Below are 13,846 nucleotides of genomic sequence, written 5' to 3' on the forward strand. Positions count from 1 at the left end.
CATTTATATCCCACATTAACTGAAATAGGATTCAAGTTCAATGTGGCTCACAATATAACAAAAAATAAATAAATGTAATACATAAGAGAATGTGAATATGGACAGAGTTGTTAATGCAGTTTAGTTAGAGGGTTAGTTAAGATTTGTTAGAGGTTGATCTTATCAAGTGAGTTTTCAATAATTTACGAAATATGAGAGTCTTCAGTTTGACTGAATTGTTTGGGCAAAGAGTTCCATCTGGTTGTACTTCAGTATGAAAATCCTGCATTGTGGATAGTTTTATTAAGTTTTATTTTTGATTTTATTACGTTGAAGGAAGTGTAACACAAGACAGCCTCTGGATGATTTTTTAGCATGGCATGTTGATAGCTCTATAAGATTCTGCATGTAAGAGGGGATGAACCATAAATTATTTGGGTGAATGCAATTTGAAAGTAATGCATGAACTTATAGGTAGCCAGTGTCGTTTTAGTAGAAGTGGGGGTGCTTTGGAGTATCGGGTAGCTTTAAGTACGAGACGAGTTGCTGTGTTTTGAACAGTTTGTAATTTTCTAATTAGGTCTTAAGTCCTGCAAAGACCACATTGCAGTAATCAAGTTTTGATAGTACCAAGGAGTTAATGATCTAAAAATTTGTGTTTTGTAACATCATCGGCGTACATGAAACAGTTGAAACCATTTGCTTTTCAATGCGCATTGCATTTTTGATCCATAGCTGTATTCAACAACTAGAACATTTTCTGCACATTATTCTAGGTAAACTCTGAACTGTTTGCTAGCAAAATAGCATAACATAACACAACATAACATAACACAAAAATACTAGGACTAGAGGGCATGAGTTGAAGCTACAGTGTGGTAAATTTAAAACGAATCGGAGAAAATATTTCTTCACCCAACGTGTAATTAGACTCTGGAATTCGTTGCCGGAGAACGTGGTACGGGCGGTTAGCTTGACGGAGTTTAAAAAGGGGTTAGATAGATTCCTAAAGGACAAGTCCATAGACCGCTATTAAATGGACTTGGAAAAATTCCGCATTTTTAGGTATAACTTGTCTGGAATGTTTTTACGTTTGGGGAGCGTGCCAGGTGCCCTTGACCTGGATTGGCCACTGTCGGTGACAGGATGCTGGGCTAGATGGACCTTTGGTCTTTCCCAGTATGGCACTACTTATGTACTTATGTACATCTTTAGCAAGATACGGCCGCCAAAACTGAACACAATACTCCAGGTGGGGCCGCACCAACAACACCTTCTCCTTTACACCTCTCCTATACTGCCTAACATCCTTCTGGCTATGGCCACCTCCTTGTCACACTGTTTTGTTGCCTTCAGATTCTGTCACCCCAAGATCCTTCCCCCTCTCACCACCTAATACATATGTGTCCCTTGGATTTCTACTGCCTAAGTGCATCACTGCACTTCTTTGCATTGAATTAATTGCTAAACATTAGACCATTCTTCTAACTTTTGCAGATCCTTTTTCATGTTTTCCACTCCCTCCAGGGTGTCCACTATGTTACAAATCTTGGTATCATCTACAACAAGGCAAACATTACCTTCTAACCCTTCGGCAATGTTTCTCCTATTGAACAGAATCGGCCCCAGCACCAATCTCTTCTGTTTATATTTCAACATTTTTATTGATGATTGACAAAATTAACCATTTAGTATCTGGCATAAACATAAATGCCACCATCAAACTCGCAAGATAAATACAGCGGTAAAGTCCATCATCAAAATTTTCATTTTCTCCCAACTCCCTTAACCCACCCTCTTCCCTCTACCATATGGTCTCTAACTAGTGGAGACGTTGCACAGACAGAAAAACAAAACAATCTTTACCAGTAAGTACAACGAATATTTCAGTAACATCGTCTTAATCAAAGTTACATTAGACTGTTGTTCCTTTTCCTTTGACTCGGATAATCTTTACCGACCCCCGCCGGTCGATAACCGATTATAGTTGCCTGAGCCTGCAAGTGCAACCTAACTTAAATTACCAACTGAGTAACCTACTATTCTTGTGAGTATCTTTTTTCCCCCCTCCCCGTCCCCTGTGAGCTGTTCAGGTATTCAGATATTCAGAATATAGCTGCGACCTCTGGAAGGCATGGTTAACCACAAAGGCTCCCATTGTGTGCGGAATTTCTCCCCTGTCACAGAATCTAGTGAGTAAACACCACATCTTTCAAGTTTCATTTGATAAATTAGCTGTGTTCTCCAGTATATCAGTGGTGGTTTCAAGTCAGACAGCCAAAACTTTAAGATAGTGGAGATCCCGTATAGTGTTGCCAGATACATGAAACGTTTAAACCCCGGAGGTGGCGTTCCCGTAAATTTGTACTTATAGAACAGTAAGAGGGGGTCGCGAACCACAGTGCATCCCCACATTTGCAGCAATGTTTGAGTGATCTCCCCCCAGAACTCCTCAATCAAGGGGCACCGCCAAAACATGTGACCTAATCCCGCCTCTCCTCCTCCACATCTAGGACAGGTCCCATCACAAGTTTCCATCACGTGGGCAGCCCTCTCAGGTGGCATATATGTTCTTAATAAAAATCTATATAGTCTCTCACACTGTGTAACTGATAACTGCAACCTATATAATTTTTTAATAAACTCTTTACAAATATCAGTCGTAATTTCAGCTTCTAGATCCTTTGACCAATCTCGGGCTAATCTCTCATAATCTATTTCAGAGGTGGAGTCTTTTAATTGCTGGTGATGAAACCTGAGAGGAACTGATAACTGAGCCCCCAGCGTGTATGTCTCTTTTAGAGTATCTATTACATCCTCTGTTAGGTCGGTCCACAACAAGGATGTTATATAATGTTTCAGCTGTAAATATTCAAAATAATGCCTTTCCTGTATGCCGAATTCCTTCACCAATATCGGGAAAGGTTTCATTTTCCCCTCTTCATCTACCACATGTGATATGTAAAGGATGCCCTTCGTGGCCCATTGGCTAAAGATGCTGTTGCCCTGTCCCGGAGGAAAGTCGGGATTATTCATAATGGATAATAGGGGGGTAGTTTTTGCCGCGAAATGATGCTTCCTACACACCCACCGCCATGTGTTCCTAAGTGATTGCAACAAGGGGTGCTTCTTGAACGCAAGTGTAGGTAATCGGTTACCCGAATGTAACAAGTAACTGAAATGTGTTTGAGGAAAAATGGAAGTCTCAACCCCAGTAACAGAGAATTCTTGGGTACCCCGATACCAATCGTTTATATGGCGCATTGCACTAGCAATTGATAGATTCCGTATGCTCAGAAGTCCCATTCCCCCTTGTTCTCGTGGAGTTGTGATCATGGTCATCGGCAATCTGGGACGTTTCCCCTTCCATAAAAAGCTCTGTATCTGTCTATTTAAGGCCTTCTCATCTTTCCCTTTCAAGTATAGAGGTAATTGTTGGAAGAGGTACAACCATCTCGGGGCTATAATCATGTTGAAGAGAGCAATTCTGCCCCATAATGATAAAGGTAAACTCTGCCATAAGGATAGTCTATGCTTTGTGCTTTCCATCAGTGGACCCACATTAATGCTGTACAATGAGGACTCATCTCGAGGAATCATTGTTCCTAAGTATTTTAAGGCCTTATCTGCCCACTGCAATGGAAAAATCCCTTGCCATCTCTCCCGTGTCTCATTATCTACTGCCAATGCCCCGGACTTCTGTAAGTTTAAAGCAAATCCCGAGAGCGTGCCGTATTCTTTCACTATTTCAAGGGTATACTGCAGTGACATCCAGAGTTCACGAAGAGCCAGGAAAATATCATCCGCATAAGCTAGTGCTTTGACCTCCTCTCCTCTCATCTGTACCCCTTTGATCTCCCAAGATCCATTCAGAAGTCTCATTAGGGGCTCTAATGCGAGATTGAAGAGGAACGGGGACAGGGGACACCCCTGCCTCGTTCCTCGCTTGACCGGGAACCATTCTGATTGGCTACCATTAGCTATAATCTGTGCGCCCAGTCCTGTATACAATACTCGAACTATCTGTATGGCCTCTTCCGGTAGTCCTACCCATTCTAGTAACTGCAATAAATACCCCCAATTTACATGATCGAAGGCCTTGGAAGCATCTAGACTCACTAGCATCAGGGGTTCACTATTGCTTTTACATTGAGCCATAGCAAGGAGGATTTTCCGGACGTGTAAAACCGAATGTCGTTTGGGTATAAATCCTACCTGTGCTGCATCCACCAGGGCTGGAATGTGTTCTGCCAGTCTATTAGCCAATATTTTGGTGAAAAGTTTAATATCTACATTAATGAGCGATATTGGGCGGTATGAGTCGGGATCTGATGCCTCTTTTCCTGGTTTTAATATTAACGTGATTAAGGCTGTATTTTCATGTTTCGGGAACTCCCCACCCACTGTCACTTCCTGAAAATAATCTAGTAAAGTTGGAATCAGAGGTAATTGTAATGCCTTGTAAAATTCACCAGAGAACCCATCAATCCCGGGCGCCGAGTTATACTTTAAACCTCGGATAGCCTTCTGAAGCTCCCTCGATTGTAAGGGTTGGGCTAAGTGGTCCCGAGCTTCTGGAGTTAATTTTGACATCCCAGCCCTAGTTAGAAATGCCTCCACATCATGCTGTGGAGGGGAGCCTGATGAGCCGTACAGTTCTCGGAAATATGTTTGTACTATTTCCAAAATGTCAGCAGTTTTATTCTTTAATTCTCTCTTCTCATTCCTCATGGCCGTGATAGTTCGGTTTCCCGCCCATGGCCGAATTAGTTTCGCCAATACACTCCCTTGTCGGTTGCCGTGTTTATGTAGCCTATATTTGTAGAATATTAATCCTCTTTGTGTCTGTTCATGTATCAATGAATTTAAGGTGGTCTGGAGTGCCTCATAATTATCTCTATTGACCTGAGTCGGGGAGCGCAGGTATGTATGCCTGGCTCTGCCCAACCGGTCAGTCAGATTAATGATACTAGCTGCTACTTTCCGCCGTCTTGCCGCTACATAGGAGATGACTTCCCCCCGCATCACCGCTTTTGCAGTGCACCAAAATAGTATCGGGTCAGATTTGTGTTGTTGATTATGTAAGGAGAATTCCTCCCATTTTTGGTGTAAGAACTTCGTAAAGTCCGTATTTTTAATTAAATAATTTGGGAATCTCCATGTCTTAACTGTCTGACGTCCCTTTTGATCTGCCAGTTGAAACCACACTGGTGAGTGATCTGAGATCAGCTCTTGCTCTATGCCAGCTGCTGTTACATTGGAAAAAATTTGGTTAGAAATAAACATATAATCTAAACGGGCCCAGGTCCCATGAGCTCTAGATCTGTGAGTGTAGTCCCTTACCTCAGGGAACAGAGACCTCCAAACATCCACCACCCCAAGATCAGTGGCGAATGCCGAAAGTACCCCTCTATCTCCAGCACCCCCCCCCCCCCTCCTCATTCCGTCTTCCCGTACAGTCTATGCTAGGGTTCATCAGTATGTTCATATCTCCAACAATTATTAATCTCTTATCTCTGTATGGTAACATAATACGTAATAGATCTGAAAAGAAATCCGGGGTAGAGGGGGTGGGTGCATATACAGATAATAACAATATTTCTGACCCTTGTAAGTTTAGTTTAACTAATAGATAATGGCCATTATCATCCCGTAGTATGACCTCTGATGTGCAAACGAGGTGCTTCGATATAAGATCGCCATCCCCCCTCTCCTTTTACCAGATGACGCATAGTCTACCTGCCCTACCCAGGTTCTCTGTAATTTCTGATGTTCTTCGTCAGAGAGTCTGGTTTCCTGTATGCAGGCAATGTCAGCACCCAGCCTCTTCAGATGTGTGAGGATCTTCCCTCGCTTTATCGGGGATGAAACTCCGCCCACATTCCATGTGATTATTTTATAGCTAGACGAGCCCATGCATCCAACAATCTCTCAATGACCTTATTTCTGTTAGTATTGTTGGCGCCAGGACCCCAGCCCTTCTCTGACACCCAACTGAACCTTTCCATTATTCCTCTCCCCTTCCATATTACGGTTCCACAGCCCTTTGTCTTATATACCCAATAAGAACAGTCCACAATCTTCCCCGAACTCCCCCCCACCCCCAACCCTTTCCCTTGTGTCAACATATCTTGTTTTAAACATTCCTCTTCCCCCCCCTTAAACACCCCTACGTAACTATTGCATTGTGACGCCAGCTTGTCGTCACCGAGGTCACTTCTCTGCGTTGGCCCCCGCTCCCCTGTGATCTTAATGCTTACACCAACTCTCAAAAAAAAAAAGAAAACTTAATTAACACTGTCTTATTTAACTTCTGTATTCCATTTCAGCTCCTCAAGCTATTTGGATCATCAATTTCAATATAACAGATACCAGACTAGTCCATACCCAGACGTGTTTCATGTGGCCTCTTCCTGATGGCCCAGTTCTTTGTTTATGTAGTCCATGGCCAATTTCTCCGAAATAAAGGAGTTCCACTTCCCGTCTTTTTGGATTTTGAGAGTTGCTGGGTATGCCAGTGTGAAGCGAATTTTCTTCTCAGCTAATGTGGAGCATGCCGCGTGAAACCGCCTTCTCTTGTCTTGCAAACCTGCTGAATAATCTGGAAAAATTAAAATCCGTTTGCCATCATATTGTAAAGTATCCCTTTTTGATCGAAATCCTTGCATGATCTCTTCTTTGTGGATAAAGTTATGTATTTTGATAATAACCACGCGGGGTTTCTGCTTCTCTGCTTGAAATCTACCCAGCCTGTGTGCTCTCTCAATGCAAAATCCCCCGCTGCTGTCTGATAGGGCAAATTCTTGTTGTAACCATTTTTCTAAAAGAGGGCCCAGACTCTTTTCGGCTATCGATTCCGGAATGCCAACCAGCCTCAGGTTTGAGCGCCGTGCTCTATTTTCAAGATCTTCCATTTTCTCTGCTTGTATCCTGAGCTGCTGTTCTATGTCCGTCAATCGTGGCTGGCTAGCATTGCCCGCGTCTTTCACGGTGGACACTCGTTGTTCTAACTCATGTGTCCGTTTTGTTAATTCTGCCATGTTGCCATCCAGCTTCACCAAATGGTTTGCCAGTGATTGAAATCTTGGTTCCAAGGCTGCCACTACCGCCGTAGTCAACTGGGTGAGTTGTCGTTCTGAGAACTCCTCGTGAGTTTCCCGCCCGCTGTCCGCCATCTTGGACTCCGCAGGCGAGGGAGGTAGTTTCCCTTTTTCCACTTTTACACTTCGTTTAGACGTTCCAGCCGGCATAGGGACCAGGAAATGTTCCATGCACACTCCGAAAGTCTGGGTCGTACTCGAGTTCCGATTATTTCGCTGTTTTAGTTAGCTGGTAAAGCAATGAGGGGAGCGGGGGCCCGGAACTCAGCTTCTATGCTGCTAACGCTCCCAGCGCGTCACGTGACTCCCTTATCTCTTCTGTTTATTGTTTTATTAAAATGTTTAATACACCACAATTAACAAAGGAACATAGCAGTTCACAATTAAAATTATAACAAAGAACAAATAACGCCTTTTGAGCTAAGGTGAGTACAGAGTACAATCAAGTATTTTTTAGTGGTTTATTTTATCATATGATTACTTTTATTATACATTAGTATGGCTGGCAGTCATATTGTATGTTTATACATTTTACATCATTCGTATTTATATTTCTCCGAGGACATGCAGGCTGCTTGTTCTCGCATGTGGGTCGGCATCGGCCCAGGAATCGGCATTTTGCAAGCAAAAAAATTTAAAAGTTTTGCCAGAATCTTCTGATTTCCCGCCCGTCGCGTGAGCACTTCTCTTCAGTTTTTCTTTCTCCGCGTTGAGGTACCGATACCCACACTTGGTGTATCCAGTGCCTTGGGCCCGACCATAGCCCATCCGCTTGTAGTCTGTGTCTTCGTATGAAGAAACGGACCCAAGCGTCCCAAGAGGCTCAACGCGAAAAACATTTTGGGGCTCAGTCCAGTCCTTCGACATCAGTACCAAGGTTGGCGGCGTCGACATCGAAGGGAGCATCGAAGTCAGGGAGAGAGGTAATGGCTGCTATGAGACCAACTTGTGCTGGAAGCGGTTAGTCGTCAAGTGGGTCTACACCTGCCTCGAGGCCTCCTGTTATGCAGCCCCCAGGGCCGGCCTTTGTCGGACCCGGCCCCATGGAGGCATGAGGATTCCACATCCTCCTCATCGGTACTGAGGAGTCTCGATGACGGGCATCGAGTGAAGGCTAAGAAGCACTGTCATCGTTCAGCACAAAGTATCGGGAGCTCCGGGACGTCAAGAGTCGGGACGTCAAGAGTCGGCACCCAAGAAGTGTCGGCACCGAGAAGATACAGGAGGTGCCGTTGCTTCGGTCTCCTAGCAGCCTAGTGCCTGCTCCCAATCCTCCATGGATTCTGACACCACCTATCCCACCGACCCCGCAGCCTTCTCCGATGACGGCTCTCGACGAGCGCATCTGGGCCTTGTTTCCAGAACTTCTGGAGGGACTTCTACATCAGTCAGCTTTGGTGTCAGGGGGTGCTTGCGCCTTCTGTACCATCTGCTGCAGCGGTGTTTGGCCCTTTACCTGTGGTGGGGTCCCCGACTGCGATACCGCCTGCCACCCAGGTTGATTCCCCTTAGACATCGGTGGAGGGAGCTTCACCGCAGTCGGACGGGGCATCGACCTCTCAACTTCGCCATAGAAGACATTGTTCCTCGGCGTCGAGGTAGGTCCAGTGTCAAAGCACCTTAACTCGGGTTTTATCTGACACTGAGCAGGAGTATTCATGGGAGTCAGATGAGGATCCCAGGTACTTCTTTTCTGATGAGTTCTTTGAGATTCCCTCTGATCCTTCCCCTCCGCTAGAAAGGAGACAGTCTCCACCAGAGAGTCTGTCCTTGTCCTCTTTTGTACGGGAAATGGCTATAGCTATTCCCTTCCCTGTGGAGGTGAGGATGAGTCCAGGACTGAGATGCTCACGGTCTTGGATTATTCTTCTCCACCTAAAGAGGCTGTGACAGCTCCTCTGTATAAGATACTGAAGGAAGTCCTTCTGCAAAACTGGTCAGCCCCTCTGTCTGGCCCCTTGGTCCCAGAAAAAGCTGAATCCCAGTATCGGATCCACGGTGAACCTGGGTTGATGAGGTCTCTGTTACCCCACAATTCCATGGTGGTGGACTCCGCCCTCAAGAGAGCCAGGAGTACTAGAGACTATGCTTCGGCGCGCCCAGGCAGAGAAGCTAGGACTCTTGATTCTTTTGGGAGGAAGACGTATCAGGCCACTATGCTCACTGCCAAGATCCAGTCGTACCAGCTCTTCACGAGCGTACACTTGCGGGACTCGATACGTCAACTGTCTAGCTTGGTTGATGCACTCCCTACGGAGCTGGCCGAGCCTTTTCGCCAGGTGGTCAGGCAGCAGAAGGGGTGTCGCAAGTTCCTAGCCAGGGGTACTTTTGACGTGACATCCAGAATCGCTGCTCAAGGTATAGTGATGCGCAGACTGTCATGGATCATTCTGTGCAGCAGCGGATGTTCCTTGCCGGGGGGACAATCTTTTTGGAGAAAAAGTAGACGATCTAGTTGATCAAATCAAGAAGCATAATGATGCTATGGATTCTCTCTCTCCCACCGGGTGCCTTCTGCTACTGCCTCCTCATCTAGGAGGTTTTTTGGAGGGAGGAGGAGTGCCCCCTATACCTACTCTAGGCGTAGGTACACTCCTGCTTCTCGGCAGCCCGCCCAGGCTCAACCCCAGCGCGCTCATTCTCATCAACAGCGTGCGACTAAGGCCCATTCTGCTCCCCAGCAAAAGCAAGGGACGGGTTTTTGACTGGCTCCAGTTCAGCATAGCCTCAGTAAAAGTGTCCATTCCAGACAACTTACTGGTAGGGGGGAGGTTGATGTTTTTTCACCAAAGTTGGCCTCTTATAACCTCCAACCAGTGGGTTCTTCAAATAGTCCGGTTAGGATACACTCTCAATCTGGAATCCAAACCTCCAAATTGTCCACCGGTAGCTCAATCTTACAATTCCCAGCACAAGCAGGTACTTGCAGAGGAACTCTCCGCCCTTCTAAAGGCCGGTGCGGCCGAACCCATTCCACCAGGGGAAGAAGGGCTGGGATTCTATTCCAGGCACTTCCTTGTGCAAAAGAAAACAGGGAGGATGCGTCAAATTTCTAGTTCGAGAAAAGTTCAGGATGGTTTCCCTGGGCACCCTTCTTCCCATGGTTCAAGAAAACGATTGGCTATGCTCTCTGGACTTAAAGGATGTTTGCACTCACATCTCGATCCTTCCAGCGCACAGGAAGTATCTTCAGTTTGCCGTCTGGTGTGACAGCAAGGCCCTAGATCTTCTTTCATGTCCTACATAGACCCTGCTTGAATACCTTCTGCACTTGTCAGTCTGGTCTAAAGGCCAACTCCGTAAGGGTTCACCTTAGTGCAATTAGTGCTTATCATTGCCGTGTAGAGGGTAAGCCTATCTCTGGACAGCCTTTAGTTGTTTGCTTCATGAGAGGTTTGCTTTTGTCAAAGCTCCCGGTCAAGCCTCCACCAGTGTCATGGGATCTCAAGCTGGTGAAAGCTCCTTTTGAGCCACTGAATTCCTGCCATCTGAAGTACTTGACCTGGAAGGTCATTTTCTTGGTGGCTGTTACTTCAGCTCGTAGAGTCAGTGAGCTTCAGGCCTTGGTAGTGCATGCACCTTGTTATGATTGGGGTCTGAACCCCTCTCAAACTTACCTCTTTCCTGGGGGTCAGCTTCTTAGCTGGCATCTGTTTCCTGTGTCCTTTCTGAGCTAGCTCTGTCTCTCTATGCTGGCAACTTCCAGCAGCATGGCTCTAATTGTTTCACTATACTGCACCTGTGTATGTTGCCTGAGTTGCTCTACCTCTCTTTGGGTGTACTGGCTTCAAGTGCTTCACGGTGCTGCATTGGTGTGGGTTGGGCCTCTCTGGGTTTCAGTGTGCTCTCTGGGCCAGTGTGCTGTTGCCTGGGTCTAGGAAGTGTGACATCATCAGGGAGGGCCTTGATAAGGAAGTGGTGTTGTTTCCTTCAGAGCCTTTTGCAACAGTGGTGTTTGCTTTAGGTAGGGTGGTGCAGTGTGTACTTCTGACTTTGTGTCTAGTTTCCCTGCTTGCTTTTGCTAAGGGCCAGGTTAGTGTTAGTGCAGTGTGCACTGGTGACTGTGTGTTTAGCTTTCCGGCTTTTCCCTTATGGTTCCCCTGCTTTTCCCTCTTGGTTTTGGAAGCATTGCTGTGTGTAGGGCTTTGGAAGCTCTGTTGCGGATAGAAGTACTTCAGGGTTTGGTGTTGTTAGGAACACTGCAGAGTTTGCTGTTAGAAGTACTTCTGGTGTTTGTGCTATTGGGAGCATTGCAGTCTTTGCTGTTGGTGTTTGTGCTTTAGAAGCACTTTTGGCTTATGTGTTAGCTTCACTGCTTTTTCCTTGTGGCTCCCCTCTCTTCCCTTTTAGTGCTAGGAGCTCTTCTGGTTGAGTAGTGCTTAGGAAGCACCTTGTTAGTTGTATCTAGCTTGCTAGAGCAGTGCTTAGGTAGCTTGTTAGTTTTGTGTTTAGCTTATTAGTGTAGAGCTCTGCTTGTAGCTTGGTGCTTAGTAGCACCTGTGTTAGCTTTGTGTTTAGTTCCCTGCTCTGTTAGTTTAGGGCTTAGGAAGTCCCTTTCTTGAGCAGGGCTTAGGAGCTCCTGTTTAGTATAGGGCTTAGGAAGTCCTTTTGTCAGTTTACTGTTAGGAACACTCCTGCTGGTTTAGGGCTTGGGAGCACGTAGATCAGTTTAGGTTTAGGAGCACTTCTGTTTCCAGTCCTGGTCCCTGTGTCATCCGGTATCCAGTAAGCCCTGCCGGCTACTCGAACCCAGGAGCTCAACTCCTGGGGGGCTTGGTAGCTAAGTGCAGGTGAAGCTGTGTGGACCAGTCCGGTGTGCTCCAGTCCGGTGTTCCAGTCCTGTGTCCTCCAGTCTGGGGGATTCCAGTCCAGTGTTCCAGTCCGGGGGGTTCCAGTCCTGTGTCCCCAGTCCGGGGGATTCCAGTCCATGTGTTCCGGTTCGCTGGGCAGTGCCTGCAGTCCCTGCCGGTGTGCTTGCCCAGTGTTGGTTGGTGGGTTTTGCCTGCTGCTGTCGCTCCTCGGCAGCAGCCCAAGGGCTCACGTTTGCTCCAGAGCCCGGCCCCGCGGGCTCTGAACCTGAGAACCTGACACACCTTATATTAAGTTCCATCACAACAGAGTAGTCCTCCGCACGCACCCTAAGTTCTTGCCAAAAGTAGTATCGGAGTTCCATCTGAACCAGTCTATCGTCTTGCCAACATTTTTTCCCCATCCTCATACCCGCCCTGGCGAGAGCAGTTTACATACCTTGGATTGTAAGAGAGCATTGGCCTTTTATGTGGGGAAGACAAAGCCCTTCAGACAGTCCGCCCAGTTGTTTGTTTATTTCAATCCCAACAGGAGGGGAGTCGCCATCAGAAAACGCACAGTCTCCAATTGGCTAGCAGATTGCATTTCCTTCACTTATTCCCAAGCTGGGCTGACTCTGGAGGGTCATGTCACGGCTCATAATGTTAGAGCCATTGCTGCGTCAGTGGCTCACTTAGCCTCCGTTGAGGAGATTTGCAAGGCTGTAACATGGTCATTAGTCCACACATTCACATCTCACTACTGCCTTCAGCAGGATACCCGATGCGACAGTCGGTTTGGGCAGTCGGTGCTGCAGAATCTGTTTGGGGTTTAGAATCCAACTCCACCCCCCCTAGACCCATTTTTGTTCTGATCCAGGCTGCACTCTGTTAGTTATTTATGGTTGCAGGTCAATCTATGTTATGTCCTCGCCGTTGCGAGGCCCAATTGACCAATGTTCATTGTTTTGAGTGAGCCTGGGTGCTAGGGATACCCCACATGCGAGCACAAGCAGCCTGCTTGGCCTCGGAGTAAGGGAAGATACTTGTAGCAGGTATTCTTCGAGGACAGCAGGCTGATTGTTCTCACAAACCCGTCCACCTCCCCTTTGGAGTTGTTGTTTATTTCTCTATGTGATCTTTGATTTAACTGAAGAAAAGTGCTCACGCGACGGGCGGGAAATCAGTCCGCACATATGCGGTGCACGCTGCACGCGCGCCAGAAGACTCTGGCAAAACTTTTTAATTTTTTGCTTGCAAAATGCCAATTCCTGGGCCGACGCGGACGTCGACCCACATGTGAGAGCAATCAGCCTGCTGTCCTCGGAGAATACCTGCTACAGTTAAGTATCTTCGCTGTTTATGTTGTTGCAGACTTTCTCATTCCCTTGATGCAGATGATCATTGAAACTTGGCTGTGTCGGGTTTACCTATAAGATCCTTTTACCAATAAAGGAACTTTTTGCCTTAGTGGTTTCCTTCATTTCCTGCTTGGATTGGGCATCTGTTCACGTGCTACCTGCTTCTCTTATTTTTTGTTTTCAAAGCAAGTTGAGGTCAAGGCCCAGGATACTGTAAAGTTCTTTATTTACAGCATTATGTAAGCAGTGACTGAGCCTACTGCAGACACTCATAGAAAGCAACAGTCTAGTTCCTTAGTACCTTGGCAGCATATGCAGAGATTTCTCATTTCTCCCTTTTCCTTCCTTCCTCAGATCCTACCATGCTGACAGATATGATGAAGGGTAATGTGACCAATGTCCTTCCCATGATTCTCATTGGTGGCTGGATCAACATGACCTTCTCAGGATTTGTTACAAGTGAGCTGAGAAAATACTAAGATCCACTAGCAGAGTGTAGCAGAGTAGATTTGTTAAAGAAGCTTTTTGTAGCTCCTATCTGATGATTGAAGCCTTTCCTCGGTAATAGGGACGTAGGTAAGTTAGGTCTGTATTGGATTCTGTTTTAAATTTTATTCAG

At 46.3% G+C, this 13,846-nt stretch overlaps 1 protein-coding gene across 2 annotated transcripts in view; it reads left to right on the forward strand.

Moving 5' to 3' along the window:
• EMC3 (ER membrane protein complex subunit 3) overlaps positions 1 to 13,846 on the forward strand; it is a 160,181-nt gene that overhangs the window by 79,795 nt on the left and 66,540 nt on the right. For both annotated transcript variants that reach the window (XM_030205446.1, XM_030205447.1), the window contains exon 6: positions 13,582 to 13,686. In XM_030205446.1, the coding sequence (XP_030061306.1) occupies positions 13,582 to 13,686 (105 nt within the window). The remainder of the gene's footprint in view (positions 1 to 13,581; positions 13,687 to 13,846) is intronic.

This window comes from Microcaecilia unicolor, chromosome 6, assembly GCF_901765095.1.
Source record: "Microcaecilia unicolor chromosome 6, aMicUni1.1, whole genome shotgun sequence".
Lineage (NCBI taxonomy): Eukaryota > Metazoa > Chordata > Amphibia > Gymnophiona > Siphonopidae > Microcaecilia > Microcaecilia unicolor.